This window comes from Pelmatolapia mariae, linkage group LG14, assembly GCF_036321145.2.
Source record: "Pelmatolapia mariae isolate MD_Pm_ZW linkage group LG14, Pm_UMD_F_2, whole genome shotgun sequence".
NCBI classification, from domain to species: Eukaryota; Metazoa; Chordata; class Actinopteri; order Cichliformes; family Cichlidae; genus Pelmatolapia; species Pelmatolapia mariae.
The window spans coordinates 24,071,988-24,094,317 of record NC_086239.1 but is presented as its reverse complement, the minus strand read 5'-3'; the positions used below and the strand labels follow the sequence as shown (position 1 = coordinate 24,094,317).

The following is a 22,330-nucleotide window of genomic DNA, read 5'->3' as shown; positions in this document are numbered from 1 at the left end:
GTTTGTGATGATTCTGTTCTCTTTGTGATTACAGGAGCTGCCCTCAGATTCGGACCTCAGGACCACCCAGTGACAGCAGACAGATCATCCAACATGTTCACATGTTAACTGCAAAATTAACTGATGAAAACAGTACAAAGGTTAAAGTACCACATGTGCTGTCAGTCAAAGCTGCAGCTGTTTTATTGATAAAGTTAAAGACAAAAAGTCAAAAGGATTAATCACCCCTGTAACTGTGTCACTATATATCAGCATTAACAGGACCTCAGTTTGGTGTTTCACAAAGCTGCTGATCTCAGACTTGCACAGCTTCCATTTTAAACACTTGATGTACTCAGCTACATGAAGAGCACGTTTGAGTTTCTCTAACACAATTAAATAAAACCTGATGAAGGTCAAAGGTCGTCACTTGTATGTTGAACTACAAACTTGTGATCTGGAATTCTTTCACAGTTTTTTGCAGATAGTGTGTTATTTACCATAAAGTGATTCAGAGTTATTCATACCAGAGTAACCAGAGAGGATCATATATTTTTAAATATATAACTTTCTACAGGACTGAATATAATATCTTTATGTAAAAGTCTGGAGCGTCTGGGGAGTATCCGAGTATTTATAACATTACACAAACCAAAGGTCTCATCACAGAGTTCATGAAATGCTGGGTTTATCATCTCCTGGGGCGGGCCTACGGAGGAGCTCTGAAGATTTCCCTGTGAGGGAGCTGCTGGTGAAGATGATGAGTCCCGCTTGATCAATGCCATGAGCTTCGGTCTTCCTGGTGTTTCTTAAATGAAGCCTCTCTCAGTGGGTCAACAGAACATCTGGCACAGGACAGCTGTGATGAAAGAACAGGAAGAAGTTTCTCCAAACCTCTGGACCCAGAAACCCAGCTTAGTCCTCATGGTCTGCCTCACTAGTTTCTCCCCTGGGTGAATGTAGCTGTTGGTATAATATGGACTCTATTATTAAATGAAAAGAACAAATTACACTACACTACTGAAACCTTCTGCTGCTGTTTTTAAAGTTTCCATGTTACCTGACTGTAGACGGTAAAGATTTAAACAGTTTTAGATGCATTACACTCACAGTCTTAAATGTTAAAATCTCAAAGGACAGCATTACATTTTTGATATTAACAGTAACTCTGGGCCTCTATAGAGTGTGTAGCTGATCTTATCGCTGTCTAAAAATGTATAACAAAACCTAAGGAGTGCTGAATCATTCAATAATACAGACTATTAGCGTAACTAGCATCGCTAACTAGCTAGCAACAAGCCCCCAACACATTGCGTATGCTAGCGGCTAATATAGCAAACGAATTAACAACAGAGTGATTTTAGAACTATAAGATGTTAAGCTGTGTGTCTTTTTCATAACAGTGACGTGGTCGTATTTACCTTAATTTAACAAGTCGTCAGCTGCGCTAAACCCATCAGCAAAAAAATGGAGCAGCCGGGCTACGTAAAAAGTGTAGGGGGGCGTGTTTGCGGTCATGTCCAGCAGGAGCTCCACCTCAAGTCACTACTGCGCAGACACTGGCTCCAAAAACGCAAGATGGCAGCCTCCACAAGCGGGATATTTTGGCTTCATTTTTGCACAATGGGAGGAGGCGGTGTCGCGTCGTCCATCTTTTATACAGTCATTGGTTCTAACAGTCTGAGCTGCTTCCAGCTTTATTTGTGAAGAGCACAGCAGCTTACAAAACACGTAGCTAGCTCGTACAGCTGCGACGTAAAATTTTCATAAGCTAAAATGACCTTAAAATAACGGGGCTACGTGCGGTGATGCTAGCGTTAGCCATGTTAGCACGTTACCTTCAACAGGTGGTCAGACTGTGTAAACGGGCACTCAGTCAGAGGTTGCGCTCTCCGTTTCGCTGCAGGGTCCCTTCATTCTTCACATATCCGTGTCGAGCCGAGTGTAAATCCCGAGGCTGAACGGCCTTTGTACAAGCACACACGCCTCTTAGCAGGGCGAAGATATGAGCTAGAAAAATCCAGGCTGGCAGACAGCCTGTGTCTGACCAGCCAATCAGAGAGCTCCTTACATCCCACGGTGTGGCTAATTTGAATAGCAGCAGGATTTTTAAAATGAAGTTGTTAATCCAACTGCTAATCCACATGTTAATCCCTGAGCGAACAGGAAAGGGAAATGGATTTTGAAATGAAGTTTATTAAAGTGCAATTCGAAAAAGGATTTTGAAATGAAGTTTATTAAAGTGCAATTCGAAAAAGGATTTTGAAATGCAGTTTATTAAAGTGCAATTCGAAAAACGTTTTTGAAATGAAGTTTATTAAAGTGCAATTCGAAAATGTTTTTAGAAACAGTTTATTATTAAAGTGCAATTCGAAAAAGGATTTTTAAATGAAGTCTATTAAAGTGCAATTCGAAAAAAAGGTTTTTGAAATGAAGTTTATTAAAGTGCAATTCGAAAAACGTTTTTGAAATGAAGTTTATTAAAGTGCAATTCGAAAATGTTTTTTGAAATGAAGACTTGAAAAGTATTTAAAAAATCAGTTTATTAAAATTAAGCACAAAATTTTTTATTTCGATGCGCGTGGCTCTTGTGGTCCTCCATAATGAAGCAGCAGCAGGTGGGAAGTCATCTGTGGCTGAAGCAAGGCGAAATACTGGCCTTTGGAGTCCAGGATGAAGAGGTGGCATCTTCTCAAGTTCCGTTGGGTCAGAGATGAGATGGCCTCTGAGGCTGTGCAACTGTTACACACAAAGTATCACATTTTTAGCAGTCCATTAGGAGGTTTGGGGCTTATCAGTGTAGAACAAATGCTGGGGTAAATTAAATTTTAAATACCTCTTAGTCCAAAGTTTTTGGGTTCACTGGACTTCGAGAGGCCCAACTGAGGCACCCTGGCCTTGCAGCTGTACAGCCCTGGAGTCTGTTTCACTACATTATAGTTGTCAGATGTTGCAGGTCCCAGTCGCCTGTTATTTTTGTAGAAATAGAAGTCTATCAGAGGGGCAGGAGCAGGGGCGCTGTACTGCACATGGCAAATGAGCTTCATCCTCTTTAGCTGAATATCATAGTTGGGGATGATCTTCAAAATTGGCTTTGACAGAACCTCTGTGACAGAAGACATTGGTTTAATTTAAGAAAAAAACACAAGTGGTAGGTCATGAGGCTAAGAATATTTATGTTCAATTGTACTAACAGGAATAACTTAACATTGTGGGAAATATGGGCTTTCATGCTCAGCATTAAAGGAGAAGGTTGATAGACACCAAGTTTAGCACTAGGTGTAAAGATGGAAGCACTTCTAGGCATATTATCTTGATTCGCATGTTGCCATTCCTTTAACTACACCACACCTAAGATAAGAACACACAGTTCGGTGTAATCTCACCTAAGATCTGTACATGAGCGCCAGCAGAAGTGACAGAGAGTGTTCGTCCCCTCACATCCCAGGAAGCCCTGCAAGAATATACTCCTTGGTCCTCAAGGCTCAAGTTGGTCAGATGGAAATCTGGCTTGTGACCATTTTGTCTCATTACTTCAACGCCATCTTTGTACAAAATAATCTCTTCAAGTCGGGGGTTCCCTCTGACACGACATGTCACCTCCAATGTGCTCCTGACAAGTTGAGGATGTCGTGGGACTTGCAGAATCGCCCAGCCACCTACGGAAACACCACAGAGTTACCTCTGAATAACTTCCAATCTTACATTAGTAAAGCAATGGGAGAAATTCACTAATTTCCTAACATTTAATGTAATAACATCTAACAATAATACGTAATGCTACAATGCAAGAAGGGGAGGTTAAGGTACTCTATAATACAGCCTGTACCCCTGATATACTGTCTAGTTATAAGGTGGGGAAACAAAGTTTGTACCTCAAAGATACCACATAAGTACAAATAACCCCCAAAACAAAACAAGTCCTTGTTGTACCAAATTGACATTTTAAGTAGAATTATAGAAGAAGACTTATATGTTAAACCCTAGAAAATCACAGTATAAGTTGCAGGCTGTATTAAGAAGTGCTACCATCACTCACAGCATGTCTTAGATGAGCTGCACAGAAAGCCTGAAGTTGAAAAGAAGCTTATAGATGTTCAATGCTCCAGTGTTAGGATTACACAGGAAGAAAGAAGCCTAACGTGCAAAGCAATTATATTTCTTTCATGCAGACAAACAGATCTTACCGTCCACCTTGAGCTCCACAGGGACACTTTGCTGGGTGCGAATCTTTCCCACCTTCGTATTTCTTGTTCCTTGGCAGTAGTATTTCCCGCTCTCTTGAACTTTGGTATTCCTCAGATTTAATTCCTCCCCAGTCTGTGAGAGCTCCTCAGACCCCCTGAACCACAGGTAAGTCCAGTTAGACCTGTGCACATCAGGAATACTGCATCTCAGGCGGGCTGTCTCCCCCGAGAAGATCCTTGAGTGTCCTGACACCAACTCAATGTTGGCTCTCAAAGACGCCTCAGTGGGAACTGCAGAAACAAAGAAGAATACAGTTAAAGGATCTATTTTGGTAATGAGTGTAAATCCTGAGATCACTTCTAAAATAATATCTGTGCAAAATTAAAGTATATTTGTAAAGAATATTTGGCTCATACCATGAGACACTACAATCTGTGAGAGTGCTGAAAAAACTGAAAGAGAAAATAATCAAGTTTAAATGACAGTTACATCAGGTCAGTATGTAAAAGTACATTTTCATTAAATGAGCTGAAGAAAACTCACCAAAGAGAGAGATGAGCTTGTCCATTCTGGAGACTCTTCAAGAAACAGAAACTGATCGAGTATTTATTCATTTCTCCTAAAAAGAGAAGTGAAAATGTTTTGTCCCCTCCCTCAGGGTGCCACACATGAGGACGTCCTCTTTTCCAAACAATTCTCTACCCTAGGCTAAAATTAGTTTCATGGTAAAACACATCATGTGGCAAATTAAAGAACTCCCCTCCCGTATCTGACCCCTGTTAAATAGCTCTGATGTGTTGCACAGTTCTCCCCAACAACACTTTTTTTCTTCACCTGATTAATGTGGAAACTTGATATTTTCTAGAATTAGCAAACACAGTTGTTCTGTTTATTTGTTGTATCAAGCTAATTGAAATAATGCAACTTTTACACTTTATTATTGTAGTACTGATGCGGTAGTCTGCTATGAGCTTTTTTTCTTACAGCACTGTGTAAAAGTCATGAGTCACCCCTCGTGCCTTTATATTTTGCCAGGAAAATGGGAAATAGGTCCAGCAATTTATTGAAATGTGGAAATATACACGGAAATACAGCACATAAAATTTGTACAATTCTAACAAGCTTGACAGTTAATATTTGGTATGATGACCTTTATTCTTTTACACAGTCCAAACTGAGGCAGTTTTCTTTTAATTTCTTTAAGTAGTCTTCAGGAATAGTTCTCCAGGCTTCTGGAAGGACACTATCGTCCATGACTGATAGTGTTACATTGTGTGGGTTTTTTTTGTTTGTTTGTTTTTTAAATCCAGGTATGGTTTTACTGAATTGGCAGTGTGAAAATATTAAGCTGCTGCCAATCAGTTATTTTCCAGATAGTGGCCATGACAGAGCCTCCAACATGTTTTTTTAGATGGATGTAGCCACTCAGTTGTTGTATCCTCCTACATTCTTTTAAATATATTTTTGGGGGCTTTTTCTGGCATTATTAGATAGTGCAGTGAAGAGTGAAAAAAAAAAAACCATTTTACCATTGCATTTTTCAGAAGTTACTAATCTGCTGGGATTTTCCCCGCACAACCATCTCTAGAGTTTACAGAGGTTAGTTTAAAAAAGGAGAGTTCATATCCGGGCAGTTCTCCAAGTAAAAATGCTTTGCTGATTTCAGAGGTCAGAGGAATGATTTGAACTGATAGAAAGGCAACAGTAACTCAAATAACCACTCTTTACAACCAAGTCATGCAGAAGAGCATCTGTGACCACAAACCTCGAAGCAGATGGTCTAAGGCAGCAGAAGACCACACCAGTTACCTCTTAGTTAAAAACAGGAGGAGGCTGCAATTCGCATGGGTTTAACTTAGATTGATCCTAAAGCAGTTTACCTACATTATTGATAAGTGTATAATTAATATAATGAAACTCCATGAGGTTTTTATACAATCCACTGATTCACTGCACTGTTGAGCTGTACTCCCGAACTGTAAAATATTATTCTTTCTAGCTCATTTGAACCTTTCTAGTGAAAATGAACCACAGAGCTTTTCACTGGAAGGGTGTGTTTTCTTGTTCTCTTTTTCTTTTCTTTGGGTTTTTCTTTGAGCCAAGAGGTCTTAAGCAACAGTTCTCGAGGCTTTCTAGGTTTCGCTTTTGGTTTTTAGTCCACTCCTTATACCTGACCATGTTCACGGGAATGTGGTTTTTTTCTTTTTCTCTTTTTTTGTTATAGACAACTTAACTAAGGACCGTTTTTAAATTGTATCTTTAGGCATTTTGTTATTAGCAGCCTGTCACAGAAACATTTTTTTGGTTCAATCTGTGAAAATATTGGAAAAATACCAAAGATAAAACAGTTTGAAAGTCACTAAATATTATTTTTTGCACCAAAACGGTGATTGAAACCTCAGCAGGGCATGGAGTGTGTCCTTACAAATTTAAGGAAATTGGACAAGTGGAGGGCAAAAGAAGAAGAGGCCTAAAACGCTATCAACAGCAGATCACCAGCCACGTCATGAAAAACACATCCTTAAGATATACTGCCAAGAAGCCACCCTTAACGTATCCCCCCCTTTCCCAGATATACAGAACAGTAGACACAGCTAAAATTCTGGGTTAATTTTTCCTGATTTTGCAAGTCAGGAACTTCATTCCTGACATGCAAAATCTTGACCATCACAGTCATGTGAAAAAAAATTAAAAGGAACCACAACAGTCCATCTGACTTTTCTGTTTTTATTAATCACACACCCATAGATGCAAATATACCAATACTGCCCCAATAAGTTACATTTAAATAAAAGACAGTATTCTGTTCATTTCTCCCATGTCACACAATAACAAACCTATAAGGTAACAAAGACGCGGTTTAAAATGTTTTTTAATACCTGATAAATGGCTTCTGCATACAGTGCAATAAGAATTTATTCAAGCTGTTAGTTTATGTCCGCATTAAGAGCTTTTTCTCAAAGTGAATTTTGACGGCAGCCACACACTGACTGCACTGTTGCAAATTCTCAACAACAACAACAAAAATTAAACCTGGTTGGAAAGGGAAACTAGCTCGCGAGAAAAGGAAAATTGTGCCTTACATAATTCAAACAAGCTTTCCTAAAAAGCTTCCTTCACTTCAAGACTGAGAAATTTCAAAAAGACAGTCAAATTAAATCTGTGCAACAAAGACGCTTTTAACTACTATATTATCAACTAATCTGCACAATGACCATCTTCATTATTGAATGAAGTGCTTTAAAAGCAAACAAAAGTGCCATGAAATAAATTAAACTGGTTTTCTAAATTCTCCATGAGCATCTGGAGTGATTCTCCCTCATTCTTACAGGGAAACAGCATCGTGCTGGTTTTTGTGCCCAATTCATTCACCTTCTTTCAGCAGACCTGCTCATGACGCTCTCTTAAGACGTCGACGACTCGACCATTAAAATTTATACATCTTCAAGCAAAGATTTTTTTTTTTTTAAATCTACTGTAAATATTACAGGATTATCATCTCCTACTGCATCCAGAGGGAGGATTAACCAACACCGTATAGAAAAATAAAATCACTTCTGTACATCCAGCTTATGACTAGAATGAGGTCAGCCATGGAAGGAAAAAAAAAAAAAAAAAAAGTATTTCTACAGGTGTAACTGGAGGATTTGTCAACATTACTAGAACATGCAACACACACACACACACACACCTTCTCAACTCACGCACACACTTCTTTTTTCTGGCTATTTCTGTGAAGGGTTGTGAAACGCACACTAAACACAGCACACATTACAAACATGAGCTGGAGTTTCAGAGTTTTAGAGAGCGGCAAGTTGGTTATTGCATCATTGGGAGTTCCCTACCACCTCACTTACCCCCACCCCGCCCATCTAAAGTGTTATCTAAAGTGTAATGAAAATTATTGTATGTTAGATACAACTTGGGAATTAAGGGCCTACATACCCCGGAGACATACACTTAAAATAAATCCTCATCTGATAGTTTGAGAGTTATTATACATGTTTAAATATCGTCCGTTTTATCCTCTCTGTACATAAAAGGGCAAAGAAGAGCTGAGGTACTGAAGATGCCACAGTGGGTGACAAGCAGATGTGTTTCGGAAGAACTTGGAATGGAGTCACTCTCTTTCCACTGCTCAGCTGGATTGAGGATATCAGCAAGTCTAAAACTTTAACAGGAGCAGACTGTAACCATGACAGACCCCTGACTGAGTGTTGCTGGACTCCAGGACTCCACCTCGTGGTGCCTGGTGTTCAAAATAAGAGTATTTATTAAAGTTTCAGATTATTTGCTTTCTGGTGGAGAGTCAGGAGCATTCATACCACTCTGGCAGCTGCAGCCAGCCTAGCCGTGTCCACATGTGACAGAAATCCACCACCAATGAATTGCTGATCTGTACGAAAGCTTCTATGCTTTGGTTTTTAGACAAACTAATTTACAATAAAACATTTTCATGGCTAAGCTGCTTAATATTTACTGTTCAGGCACGAGAGTGGCATCAAGCTTCTCATCTTACTCTCTCCAAGAAAGCAAATAAACACACAACCCAAAAATAAACTTTTTTTTTTTCATTTGAAAGTGACATTGCTGTAGGGTCTAGCTTCATGGTTTCTACAAGAAAAGGGTGGATGGAACAAAGATTCTGGGAGTGTTGACTGGGATCTGTATCAGACAGCTGGAGGGAAAAGGGTCAGGGTGGAGTAAAGCTTTATATCAACCAGCAAACACTTGTGGCTGCAGTGGTGGTGGCAGGAGCTCATTCTCAACATTATCAGAGTCGATTGCTGATGAAGCTGCTGCAGTCTCACTTGCTGTGGGTGCAGGAGGGTTTTGCATGTCGGGTGGAAAACTCTCCAGAACGCTCTGCACTTTCTGCTCCACTTCATCGGTCCAGTCAATGAGGTCACTCTCCAGCTGGCGAGCCTTCTCGATGACGCGCTCCTGCCTTTCCCCGAGCCCCGTCAGCAGATCCAGCCTTTTGTGGACCTGACTGAGAGCGCTGTTGCTGGAGGAGGTGGCGGCTCCGGAGGTGAGTGGCCAGTTTGGGGACACCTGGCCCGACATGTAAAGCTCAAACTCCTCAGAGCTCAGGTTCAGAGACTGGCCATCCAACTTCTCAATGAAGGCCACTGCGCAGCACTGGGAAGACAGGAAGTAAGAGTGATTTAAAAAAAAAGAAGAAAGAAATGGATGTCATCCGTGGTTTAAATGTCACAAGTTGGTACCAGACTTACTAGTCCTTTAATCTGATTGTTAAAGTTTTAATTGATGCCCAATGGTGTTAAATGATTGTGTCCTAAGTCATAAATCTATTAATGCAGGCCATAGAATGCAGTATTAGAATGACATTTCGGATACAAGCGGTGGAAATTAGCCTTTTTCTAAAGGTGGATGTGCTCTGCCTTAGTGATGGGGTGTGGAGATCAATCAATCACGAGGAGTTCAGAGTATACCGCTGCTCCTCCACATCATAAGGAGATGACTAAGGCTGTCGTCTCCTGGACAAGGTGTTCTGGCATGTCATATTGGAGAAGGTCCCACAACCCAAAACACGCTGGAGAGATTACATCTATTGGCTCGCCTGGGAAAGGCTCAATGTTTCCCAGATAAGCTGGAGGAGGTGGCGAGAGGGAACTTGGAGCTTGTTTTTTGTTAAATTTTAGCTTTTATTCAAGTGGCTGTTGTAAATTTTAGAACAGAATGCGTCATTCATAATGCATGACACAATCTTGATAATGCACGATGCGAGGTGAAGCACACACGCACAAGTGGTATATTAATTTTTCCTTTAAGCCGTTCTCAAATTTAACTTACTGAGGGATTCTTAGTTTTACTAGTTGGTTAGCCTGATTGTTTCCCCTCATTTAGTCGAGTAAGAAATTGGTTGCCAGGAATTTTCCCTAATTAATACTATCGCTATTATTACATCAGGAGGAGGTACAGCTTTCCAGCACTTCGACATCTTCTTTTACAACTCTGTTGAACACATCCATGTGATCTGTACACCGTGGTGATTCAATTATTTTGGAGCATTTTGTTTTTAATCTATGCAAATGGGATTTTTTTTTCCAAATTAAAAGTTGCTACAAAGAAAAAAAAAACTGATTAATAGAAAAATGTCATTAACTAAACAGACTAAACTACAAGGATTTTGGCAATTTTTGTCAGAAAATGTTTTTAAAAAGTGATGAATGAACTTTAAAAGGTGTAGTTTTGTATTGCTGCTGAAGGATACTGAATTTTACAGAACGTCTCTGACTCAGCCATCTCTCATAGCAAAAAAATAATAGAAAACAGGTCAGAATAACACAAAACAACTTCAAAGCACTAACCCATAACCGAAAAACTACAGACAAACACCAATAAGCCACATAAATGCACTTGCACTAATTTCCTCACCAGATTGGTGAAATAGTAGCCGTCCTCTCCAGTCATGAGTCTGCTGGGGTTGCAGAAACGGGTGATGTATTGGATGTTGGAGTGCAGTCGCGGTGGGTTTGCTTTCAGCACAATGTAGATCAGTGTGGGGAGGAAGTCGTCTGCAGACGCAGCCTCTTTCTTGCTGACTTTGATGGCGTTGAAGATGTGCTTGCTGCAACGAGTAATGCATGCCAGCTTGTTCTTGGGAACGCGCTTCGAATCCATTTCGATCACGTCTGAAACAAAACAGAAGACAAACAGAGCATTAATCTGAAAGTTTTGTCCTATCAGCACTATAAGGAAGGCTTCCACCAGCGTACTACAAGCTCAGCATCCTGCAGGTCCTAAGCATCAGTAGCATCTTTGGACAAAAGCTACAAGCATTAGGTTAGATGATGTATCGTATCAGCCCTCTGTTCAAGTTCATTTTTAACACATGCAAAAGTAGTCTGAAAAAAAAATTACACAGAAGTAAAAATTAAAAGGAGAATAAATAACATTTTCTGACTTATGTCCACCATTCAACGTAGTTTAACACTTTGGAGTCTAGTGTATAACTGACCATTTCAGACTACTTTTGATTTCACCTTTATATTTCAAATGTATAAACTATTTATCTTTCCTTGTTTGGTATCATTCTTTTCAGCACAACTTCACAGTTATTTTCTCTTTCGATTTCCTGTGTTAACACAACTGAACTAAAAATAACAAAAAAACAAATCAATTAATAAATAAAAATAAAATACATTTTTAAAAAGTAGGAAATAGTTACATACATAAATAGTTACGATAGTTACAAACTTGGGTGTCCACATCGCCCACCCGCCCAGCAGGGTGACGACAATACCCCATCAGCCTTTTATAGCTAAGGGATAAAAAGCATGGCGTAAATTATTTATCTCTGGCTTTACTTGGCCAATCAACACAATTGATAAAATTGTTATATAGTTTAAAGTCCGCACTTAAGAAACAAGCTGAAACGGAGACTCAGCAAAGCTTTGTCTTGCTTCTACGTCATCTTAAATCAGTCGTGTGATCTGGATGCAACGGTGTGTCAGACTACTTCAGAGGGTTAACACACAAGTTCCTTTCTCTTCCTGCTGTAAGTGGAAAATAAAAGTACTGTCTTTCTTCTAATGTGTGCACAGCACCACTCCTAACCCTCTATCCCCCTGACTGCATAATCAGCCAGGTGTTACAATGTTCCTGGTGGAAACCCTCTGTGAGAGCGCGAGATGTCCTGTTTTGTTCTTCTCAAACATAACCGAGTATGAGACAAACCTGTGATGGCTTTGACTACGCTGTCAGAAACCTCAGGGATCTCCTCATCTACAGGAACACACAGCATCTCAATGGTGACCCAGTGCAGGGCTCTGTAATAAATCATTCAGTACTTCAGTCCAAGAGTAGTATGCAATATGCTGCGTTTTTACCTGCAGCAGTACTTCCTTGTTATTATCAAAAAATACATTTATTAAAAAAAAAAAAAAATCTTCTTTTAAGTGTTGTGACGACTTTTGTCTGCGAACCTGATCCTCTTCTGTATTGCCAGGTCTTTCTTCTCATCATCAGTTGTTTCTGGACAGAAGGCTTCCTTGTAGAGACGAGTCATCATGTACTTTTCGACTTCATCCATAATACACTCTACTTGATCAGACGAACCTACAAAAAGAAGCCCAGAGAATAGAGATATTAAATCAAAATCATACCAAGTAATACTGTTAATATTTTTCATTCAAAGCAGATTCTTGCTGGGTGTAAGAGTGAAGCAGCACCTTTGAACTGGGTCTGGAGGCGCTCTGAAAGGTTCTGGTAGAAGTCCTGCACGCACTCTGACAGCTCATCAGCTCCGATGTCCTGAATTAGGAATAAGAAATAATATAAATTCAGCCTTGATATAACTGGAGTGTAAAACTTTGATAGTCTTGAAGATATTACCTGCAGAAAACACAAGGGCATATTAAATGGATACATTCATAATACATCTGATCAACAACATTTACTAGCAGTTCTGCTTGAACTTCAAACTACTTGCCACGGGAGCGTAATTGTGTTATCTGCTGCTCCCATCATCGCTGCTGCCAATTCACTTCAGTTTGAATCAACTCTCAAGATTCTCACAAAAGACCTTCAATTTTTTTTAAACTGTATTTTATTTAGATTCACTTTTTTTGTATTTTCTATTTAATCGAGCTCATTCTTCATACCAATCTGAGCTTCTTTGATTTAGGACATTGTATTTGTTTTTCATGTTTTACCTGCTGTAACGCAGGGATTTCCCAACTTTTGGGTTTAAAAAGAGTAAATCTTTCCTTACAACACAAAAATAATGCCTTTATCATTTGATTTGAAGCCAATTTGAAGTGGTTAACTATAACTGCTACACCAGTGTTGTGTGAATTTGAGTATGAACATGAAATGAAAACTGAATTTTAAAGTAACAGTTTTGAGTTATTTGAGTCTTGTATAGCTAATCAAAACCCACCCTCTTGTAGACCATGGTCTCAGTGAAGGCCCGACACTGTTTGAAGATCTCCCTGCCAGACTTCAGAGGCTTAAGAAAATCAATAAACTCTCGTGTTGCGATGTCACTGTCCACAGATGACTGTCGGCTTGTGGATGAGCTGGGGCTCGGGCTGGACTGCGTGTCAAAAGGAGCAGCATCTGCAGAATGATAATTTAATGTCACTTTCAGTTACAGATACTTCAAGCATGTATTCCTAATAGCTCAAAACCACATACAGCAGCTAGTGCTGTACCAGAAAAAGAACACATTTATCCAACCAGATTGTATTTAGGTTAAACTAAACAGGTCTCTCCAACAGGGCAAAGATCACCACACACAAATCTATACATGTAGTGATTTTCCAGCTAAACGGGTAAATTGTAAAGCATTAAGGCAAAGAAATACTTTTACTGAAACAAGGTCATTTTCATTATATCCTCATTTTCTCAACAGCATTGTAAACTTTTAACACTATAAAGACACAAAATAGAGACTAAACTATAATAGCACTTCATATTGCAGCACAGTAACAACATGGTAATAATGTGGTGTCAATTTATTACAGAAACTAGAAAGTGCTTCCAGATAAAAAAAAAACATGCATCTTGATGTTTGGTTTTATAAGCTTCTACTTTCGTTATTAGAGAAAATGTCCGTCCACTAATTAAAGGATTAAACATAATTTTTACATTACCTTCACGCATACAAGAACTTTAAAGTAATCTTGAAGGTGGCTTATAACAGCATAATATGAAAACATCTGCCAAATTTACCTCATTATTATCAGCCTACTTCAATAATTAAAGTCACTATATTAACATTTTAATCCAAATACTGCACATATTCTTCCAGTTATTTTAATCAGATTTCGTGGCAACTCTTGAAAGAGGAGAAGCTGAAATAGTTGTTATTGTATTTATAACCAAAGTTTTACTTTATGATTTTGCCTCAATATAATGCTTGGCAGTATATTTTCATGCATATATAACATTGACTGTTAAAGAGTGCTGAGGCACGTATTGAGAGGGAAACTCTATTAACTGAATAGCTTTATACTTGCTGAGGGAATATTCTTCTCACTGAGGTTTCTAATCATTTTCCACTAAATTTAACATAAAGAAAACCATTAATACTTTAACATTAACTCTCTTCAACAGGGCAGACATAATGCACAAACCGCTGTGACAAATAACGACACATTTACAAAATTACACTGACAAACCACATGCTGGGTAATGCTAGCATGCCACGTAGCACAACAGCTGGGAGGAGCAGCATTGCTACGTGAAAGAACAGTAAAGACAAATGTGGAGTCGCAGCAAAATAACTTGTGACCGATGGAGGAGCTTTGTCTGCTGTTTGGAAATTTCTTCTTTTTCTCCTGTTTTTTTCTTTTCTTTTTTTCTTAATTCCTCAGCTTTAAAAATGACTCCTTTTACTTAATTTCTGATCATGCTGCTCTAGTACTGCACTTTCACTGCGAGTGGGGCAGCTAATTAATGCTAACCAACCAGATGTTTAAGAATACAGTGACAACAAAAACATGGATTACATAAAATCAAAGGACTCCTGTTAAGGATTGATTCTTATTCTCTGTGCTAAATATTTTATTTTTGTAGCAGATATTAAATGTAGAATATTTATCCTTTTTTGGATTTATTTAGTTTAGTTTTAATTGTTTAAAATTCCACAAACTCCTGAATGATTCATTGTAAGTCTACATCTAGGCCCACTCATGCAGCATCAATAATGGTGATAACCTGACATACTGTGATATAAATCGTTGGTCACACTTCTCATACCTCTCCTCATTATTGCGTGGCATTTCTGAAACTATTGTTTCTATGATAAAGTTACAAAACTATCGGGATCTTATTACTGAGCTGCAACATAAAGCCCTACCAGAGTTTCTAGCAGCTGCCTGTTTGCTACAGTGCATACCCTTTTTTGGTGGTGTTTTTGTGGACGGAATAAAAAACTTTGTGACCGTGTTGACTTTGCTGGACTTTTCTTTAGTCTTTCTCTCCTCAAACTTGCTAAAAGGTGTAATGGAAGGCTGTGATTGGGTCTTCTGTTGTCGACTTGCATATGCTTCCTCTTCCTCTCTCTGCAACCTGTGAGGAAAAACATTAAAAAGAATAGTAGAACTGTAATACTGCACAGCTGGACTGCCGACTGTAAGAGGAAGCTGAGTAAATCTAGAGGTAAGAGAACAGAACAACTTCTAACAACTTTTTTTTTTCTGAGTAGTCTTACATAGGAGACAAGAAGGCAAACAAACCTTTCAGCGAGTGCCCAGTCCTCCTGAATCTGTTTTTGCTTTTCTCGCTGATTTTCTTCTCGCCAGCACTTTGAGCACAGGCCTTGCCAAGCAGTGTTGCCATAAAAACCACATCCTTTTTTGCATAGCAGCTCTGATTGGTCCAGATGGATCCCACGCCGCTGGCTCATCATTCTTTAAAAGGAAGGACTACTGAGTGGAGACAGAAGTGATAAAACTTTAAAAACTTGAACAGCAACTGTGCTTTGCTGTATCTAAATATACTACAAATACATTCTATAATACACAAAGGCTGAGAACGTCATTCAGTCGTTGCAGCTGGACTTAAACTCCTTTATATTAATTTTTACTACTGTGAAACTTACTGTAGTATACGTTTTACTTATAATTATTAGTGAAGACGAGCTTTAATTTGAGTCAACTGCACAAACACATAACACTCAAAGAGGTCTGCAAAGCTTTAAAGCTACTCTATTTCAAAGCAGCTCTGTATATGCCAATGTTCTTTCCTTCATTTCATAATCGTTGTGTTTTGTTGATAATACATTACTCTTATTAGTAATGCCGAGAGGCGAATTTCTACTTAACAAGCCGCGACAGCTTCATTATACGCCTTAAATGTGTACTGAGGATTCAAACAGACTTTTATTTTGGTCAGAAACTTTTTAAAAATAATTCTTCTGACATTAAAGTTTGCCGACTGCTGGGTTGTACTAAAGGAATGCCCCCAGCTATGAGCTAAGCTGTGATTAGCACGCTAATAGTCGGTGTAGTTCTCCTACACCGACTCTGAAGCTTACCCTTTCCAAACACCGCTGTCTCTTAGCGACAAATGTTTCCTGGAGTTTCTAACAGACCCTTTTAGCCTTTGTTACGGTCCAGAATGACAATTCAATAAGCTAATCTATAGCCAGCCAATGTAACCAGTGCTAACATAAGCTAATTACTGAGCTATCATAGCTCGCTAAGACTGCAAGCCAGGTCAACGTTACGTTACTACGTACATTTCGTGTCAACGTACGCAAAGCTTTCTTGTAACGCTATCTTCAGTTGCTCTCCAGTCTCCTCTTGGTGAATATTTACATTAGCCTAACAGTTAGCTTCGCCCCAAACCCATTTTCTAGCTGTTATTTCTTCTTCTCCGCTTTTTTTAAAAAAAAAAAAAAATACAAATAACGTTGAACAACTTAGCGCCATCTAGAGTAAATATTCAAGAAGTTTACCTCCGTGTGAAGGCAAATAAAATAAAATAAAATAAAATAAAATAAAATACTAAAGCATTAGAAATACTGTAATTAAAAATAACAGCAGCAATAACATAGGCCTACATAAAAAGCACAGAAATGTATTTGCATTAGTATATGTCTGTTTTGTTATTTATTCAATATTCTTGACTTGTGAAATGAAAATTGATTCATAATTTTCTTAATCTCCATGCCAGAGGGAGAGCAGACAATCATGTGAATAGGTTTAGTGCTTTATGACTCTGCAGTGATTAGTACTCATACTTCAGAGTAAGACGATCCTGGGTTCAAATCCAGTTTGCATGTTCTCCCTGTGACTTTGAGGGTTCTCTCTGAGTGCTCCAGCTTCTTCCAACAGTCCAAAGATATACCTATGCCTGTCACCATATAACAGCTGCGATAGGATAGATGGAAACGATTTTCTGTTACTGCTCAATGTACAGTTTTTGGAGGTCAGGTAACATTAACCCAGAAATATGTGTCTTCACCTTTCCCATGACCATAGGGGAAAGTAATGCAGCCTATCAGAACTTCTACACAGTCCCTGGGTATTTAAAGGTCAAAGGTCATGAGTGCTCCAGTGTTAAGCACCCAGAGATAAAAAGAAATCTCAATTCCACCAGTCTGTCTTGTACACAAATTACAATTACAAGGCTAAATTCCAAACCACTACTACACATAGGTTGAGTGTATTCTTTTTTTTAAAGTCAGACATACCAAAATTAATCCCACATAAACACATACTTTTTTAACACATTTATCTGCTCACTTTAGATATGTCTCCTCTAAACCCCTTTAAGTCTGTGTAAATATGGAGTCCCATGTAAGTCATTTTTAGTCTTTTCGGAAATATTTATCAGTTGAGGCTGTTTTTATAACTCTGTGAACTACCACAATGGGTTTAAAATAAAGGACACTAGCTTTTTAATTTTTAAGTACAACAGGTCAGTAACAGCTCTTTTGGTTTGTGCATGTCAATTGCCTTGCCTTCTTTAGAGTGTCTTCAAGTAGCTTGCATGTGCTCGGGCTTGTTGTTTGAAAGCTGGATCATTTGTTGGTCTGTTTAAGAATGAGTCAGCAAAGCAATACTCCCTACTTCAGCCTCAGAGCGGCTTCATTGGTATCGAGTCATTTCAGGAAAAGAAAAATCACTGAGTGAACAAAATGGTTAACAGTCTCCAGCAAGCATGAAAAAGGGCTTTCACCTAATTTCTATTCTCGCAAAGAGAAAAAAATTGTCTGTTGTGATTTGTGTTTCTGAATCTACTGGACAACTGCAGAACAAGATTTTCCCCCAGATTCTTCTGAACTTCTTATATAATATATAATCCTTACAGTCACAGTTGATGAGAATCAGTTTCCCATAAAACTCAGTAGGAAATAAATGCCTTAAGACTTCAGGCCTTAAGACCAAAAATATTTGGTCTTAAACTTTACACACTAAAAACATGTTTTCCTTTAGGTACTAACTCATACAGAAATGTAGAGCACTGGTCTTTGCTGATTCTGTTTTATTATAGGGACACATCCTATGTGAGGGTTCTGTTTTCTTGTTTAGTAAGCGTCCTGCCTTTATGACCCTTTTGTGGGCAGGAGGTCACACAAACGCACCCCCAAACACAAACACACACACATACACACACGTGCTTACACGTTCACACACATACACACACAGTACCTTATCTTTTAGAACCATAGGGGGGGTTTTACAATGGGTGGTGCTTGTATGTACTGTAACTGTTTTCAATAAAAGGCGGCAAGCGGAAGCTGGTTCTTCGAAGTGGTCTGACCGAGGGCAGAAGGGCTGCTCTGAGATCCTTCCCTTGCTAGCAAGTAAAAACCGGTTAAAGATGTTTGTCTTGCTTCCTTGTCGTTAACGGGAATACGTTTCTAAACCAGTGGGGCCTGTGGAAGCGCAGACCCAACAGTCCAAACTTTTTTCCAAGAGCACCATATTTATGAATGGAAAATCACCCAGCCTTAATAAACTAAAATTACATTTCATTCACATATAGAAAGTAAAATAACATAAAGATCAGGCTGTCTGGAAAACCTGAAAAGATTAAGACTTCTATACACCTATTGGTTGCAACATAGATCAGATGGAAAGCGAAATGCACTTTAATAATTCGGCTTGTGGTAAAAGCAGAATTATAATACGTAAATATGACTTGGACTGCTCATTCCAGGTTAGACACTTCTGACCTCATCTCTGGTTCAGGAGTGGCGTGATGTCAGGACAATTGTAGCGATGTTCTTGCTTTTCCAGTTGCCCCTTACCCCTTTAGCGGTTGACACAGTAGATAATCTGCCTGCATCTAAACCCTAGCCCTAGCATCTTCATCTGTAACACCAGTCATCTGCATCACCTCCTTCACTACATCCACGAAACGTCTGAGTTCTCCCTCTTTTCATCTGGCCCTGCAGCTTTTCTTCTCTAACCTTGCCTCCAAACCACTGGACCTGACCTGACCCTGTCTAACCCTGTCCATTCTGGAAACTTCCAATGAAAACCTTCATCTTCAGCTACAACTATGCCACCTCCAGCTCCATCTCACATCTTTTTTTATCAGTGTCATTGTCTCCAAACCTTACATCAGATGTCACTACCATCACATCAATCTTCCCTTTCACTCTTGCTTCTATGCTTCTGTCACAAATCACCCTCTGATACTCATCTCCATCCACTCCACCCAGTCCATACTAGATGGAAAAATACATTTCTTCTTGTACATTTTAATATAAGTGACCTGGGATGGTATGCATGATCCTCACTTTGTAGAAAAATACACTGCAACATTTATAAGAAGAGATACTTGCATATTTTTTCTCTCCTTTTGCACCACTTTCTGCTTTGCATTTATATTTCTCAGCTGCGGTAAGTTCAGATTTAACTGTAACTGTATAGACTTGAAAATGAGAACCTGTTACTTATATAAAACTGCCTAAAAGCCTAAAAGTTATTGTACACTTGACTTTGAAAACACCTTAAGTTTCATTATCTGTTGTATAGCTACTTATTATCAGCTCTGTGTTCCTAAGAAAGCTATTTAAAATTATAAACATGACAATAAAGAACGCAAATCATAACAAACATAGGGCTTAAAGAGTGGAGGAGGTGCTTACATCGGAAAATATAAAAGACTTACTTCTTTGTAAACAACAATGATAAGCATTGCTTTATTTTCAGGAAACCACTGCCAAAAGAAACTGCAAATATTTCGCGTTGCATTTGAAGTTTTACTTGATTGCTACCACTTCCATGGAAGTGTGTTTTCCACATAACTATCAACAGATAAAACATCTTCATGACAAACTCACTCGTAATTGTTGGAGGACACAGGCTGAATAATGGCAGGTAAGGCGGAAGATATCACGATTCATGCATTTTCCAAGTGTTAATGTGTGATTAATTTTGATTTTGACATGATTATTTGATCGTATTCTTCCCTCTAGATAAGGAGCTTGCCAGAGTGAGAGGACAGTTTGTTGAAAAGGTATCAAAAGCCCTTCTTAAACAGCTCGTGGATGACCTTTTAGAAGAGGGTTTGCTGAATGATGGAGAGATTGACTCTGTGCTCGAAGACAGCAGTAACAAAGCAGACATGGCCCGTGCTCTCATCGACATGGTGAAGAGGAAAGGAGATAAAGCCAGCAGGAAGATGATCGAACACCTGGAGAAGAGAGATCCTACACTTTACTCTGAGCTGGGTCTGTCCTGTGGTCAGCCTCCTGGTGAGTTCACCCTGTTTAGAAGAAGGAAATCGTACAGAATAAAGTCTGAACAGTGCTTTTGTTTTTTCCAGCTGCAGCGTCTCAGAAGGAGCAAAGCTGGTCGTCCGAACTCATCGCCACAACTGACTCTTTCTGGAGGATGAAGCTGAATGATAAAAATGTTTGTCATCACTTTTCAAACACTTTTAACAAACAAGATTCAAATTTGGGATACTTTGTAAGTTTATACACTTAAATTTTACATTTATAACTGTAAATATTCTGTCTTTACATTTGTATTTTTAGATTTACCCTGTGGCAGAAAAGTCCATTACCAGTCGTGTGGCCCTGCTAATCACTAATCGAAATTTTTCTGATGAGAGATTAACCCGAAAAGGAGCTGAAGTTGACGAGGAGAACATGGATAAACTTCTCCGATCTCTGCATTATGAAGTGGTCAAATACAAAGATCTCACTGGAAAGGTATTTAAATACTAATCTTTTATTCTTTCCTATTAAATTAAGGCTGAGTGACAAAATAACTGATGCTGGGACTTTTTGTGTTCAATCAGATGATCGATGAGGCTCTGATGAATTTCTCCAAACATCCCAAACTCAAAGAGACAGACAGTGTGTTTGTGGTGATTATGTCTCACGGGAAACGGGGAATAGTCCTCGGTGTCAGTCACAGAGAAGAAGAACCGGATGAATTCCCCTTTGACAATATTTACAAGTACTTGGGCTCACAGAAATGCTCAGCACTGCTAAACAAACCAAAGATCATCATCATCCAGGCCTGCAGAGGAGGTGACTTTCAATCATTTCATCTGACCAACATCTACAAATGTCCTCATGGCTACAGTTTGGACCTGAATTAAAAGCATGCTGCATGTGTTGCAGAATCTGGTGGCTCCGTGATGGTTAGTGACAGTGCAAAAGTGGTCTGTGATGATGTGTCACAGAGCCGCTTTGATGAAAACAGCATTGTGGATGACTCTACTCGATATGTGCACAAAGAAAAGGACTTCATTTCACTTCTGTCCAGCACTCCAGGTCAGTTTGTCTGCTGAAGGGTTTTATTATGCAAAAGGTTTCTGCCATTATTAAGATAAGCATCTGAAATTTGCACCAATAACCCACAAGCGTAGTCTCATTCTGTTTTCACATGATTTCCTGCAGACACTGTTTCATACAGACAGGAAGACCGTGGGTCTTTCCTGATCCAGTTCATCAAGGAGGTATTCAACACGTGCTCCCATGAGGACGACATCGACGAGCTCTTCAGAAAAGTAAGTACCTGAAAACTCTTTTGGTGAAAGTGCTGCAGGCAAACAGATACAGTCACTGGTTATGTTTTCATCACACAGGTCATGCAACGCTTTGAAGATTTTCCCTCTGAGAAACTGAGACAGATGCCAACCAAAGACAGATGCACTCTAACCAAGCGCTTCTACCTCTTTCCAGGCCGCTGAGACAGGATTGAATTTTGGTCAAAGGAAACTCATAATAAGTGCTAATAAGTACATTCATGGCTTCATGGATTATCACTTCCTAGTAATAAGGGATTCATAGTTATCCGTAGTATAACAGGGGATATGCATTGATTATTGTGAATTATATGTAAAATATTGATTTCTTTATTTCTGTTTTTACTGCTTTGTGAATGTGAATGTCAGATTTTTGCAGCTTTTTAACATTTTGGAGATTTTAATAGCTTTAATAGTGTATCATTCATATTCATCATTTATTCTTGCCTATTTTGTCATTTAATCACTGTTACAGCTACATGGTAATTAATGAAATGAATCTGTAATTACAGTAAACGAACCTTGTATTAACTATAACATTAACACATTAATTAGAATAAAAGTTGGAAGTTGTTGGACATTTATTCAGTTTCAGATCCATTTTAATGTGTTGGTTTATGTATAATTAATTATAAATAATAAAAAGAAGAAGCTGAAAAGGAAGAATAAAGAATTATATTTGTGCCTA

The 22,330-nt window shown here is 38.8% G+C and overlaps 3 protein-coding genes across 8 annotated transcripts; 1 reads left to right on the top strand and 2 right to left on the bottom strand.

Annotated features, from left to right (window-relative positions):
• Positions 1-2,524: 2,524 nt before the first annotated feature.
• Positions 2,525-4,735, bottom strand: LOC134641523 (low affinity immunoglobulin gamma Fc region receptor III-B-like). The gene is made up of 6 exons (XM_063493991.1): positions 4,711-4,735; positions 4,584-4,619; positions 4,167-4,457; positions 3,366-3,638; positions 2,816-3,085; positions 2,525-2,718 (listed from the first exon to the last, which is right to left on the bottom strand). The coding sequence occupies exons 1-6, from the start codon at positions 4,733-4,735 to the stop codon at positions 2,687-2,689; spliced, it is 927 nt and encodes a 308-aa protein (XP_063350061.1). The 3' UTR covers positions 2,525-2,686.
• A 2,126-nt stretch (positions 4,736-6,861) lies between these two features.
• On the bottom strand, positions 6,862-16,512 carry rabgef1l (RAB guanine nucleotide exchange factor (GEF) 1, like). 6 transcript variants are annotated; one of them, XM_063493688.1, is made up of 9 exons: positions 16,382-16,512; positions 15,378-15,566; positions 15,038-15,210; positions 13,076-13,254; positions 12,366-12,447; positions 12,120-12,252; positions 11,872-11,963; positions 10,570-10,826; positions 6,862-9,309 (listed from the first exon to the last, which is right to left on the bottom strand). In XM_063493688.1, exons 2-9 carry the CDS (start codon positions 15,548-15,550, stop codon positions 8,884-8,886), a joined length of 1,515 nt encoding a protein of 504 aa, XP_063349758.1. In that variant the 5' UTR covers positions 15,551-15,566; positions 16,382-16,512; the 3' UTR covers positions 6,862-8,883. The 6 variants fall into 6 exon arrangements, with proteins under 6 accessions (XP_063349758.1, XP_063349755.1, XP_063349759.1 ...); XM_063493685.1 differs by having other exon boundaries at positions 15,378-15,569; positions 16,399-16,512; XM_063493689.1 differs by having other exon boundaries at positions 16,399-16,512.
• Positions 16,513-19,972: 3,460 nt separating this feature from the next.
• LOC134640582 (caspase a-like) lies at positions 19,973-21,897 on the top strand. The gene is made up of 8 exons (XM_063492493.1): positions 19,973-19,979; positions 20,078-20,356; positions 20,428-20,516; positions 20,642-20,818; positions 20,908-21,142; positions 21,236-21,388; positions 21,515-21,624; positions 21,703-21,897. The coding sequence occupies exons 1-8, from the start codon at positions 19,973-19,975 to the stop codon at positions 21,805-21,807; spliced, it is 1,155 nt and encodes a 384-aa protein (XP_063348563.1). The 3' UTR covers positions 21,808-21,897.
• Positions 21,898-22,330: the final 433 nt, after the last annotated feature.

Coding starts and splice junctions, on each gene's coding strand:
- LOC134641523 (XM_063493991.1), bottom strand. CDS start 4,735: ATGGACAAGCTCATCTCTCTCTTTG. Junction 4,620..4,710: donor CAAGCTCATCTCTCTCTTTG/GTGAGTTTTCTT, acceptor TTTCTCTTTCAG/TTTTTTCAGCACTCTCACAG. Junction 3,639..4,166: donor TGTGGAGCTCAAGGTGGACG/GTAAGATCTGTT, acceptor GTGTTTCCGTAG/GTGGCTGGGCGATTCTGCAA.
- rabgef1l (XM_063493688.1), bottom strand. CDS start 15,550: ATGATGAGCCAGCGGCGTGGGATCCATCTGGACCAATCAGAGCTGCTA. Junction 13,255..15,037: donor AAAAACACCACCAAAAAAGG/GTATGCACTGTA, acceptor ATCATTCTGCAG/ATGCTGCTCCTTTTGACACG. Junction 10,827..11,871: donor CGTAGTCAAAGCCATCACAG/GTTTGTCTCATA, acceptor GTTTTGTTTCAG/ACGTGATCGAAATGGATTCG.
- LOC134640582 (XM_063492493.1), top strand. Junction 20,819..20,907: donor ACAAAGATCTCACTGGAAAG/GTATTTAAATAC, acceptor GTGTTCAATCAG/ATGATCGATGAGGCTCTGAT. Junction 21,143..21,235: donor CATCCAGGCCTGCAGAGGAG/GTGACTTTCAAT, acceptor CATGTGTTGCAG/AATCTGGTGGCTCCGTGATG.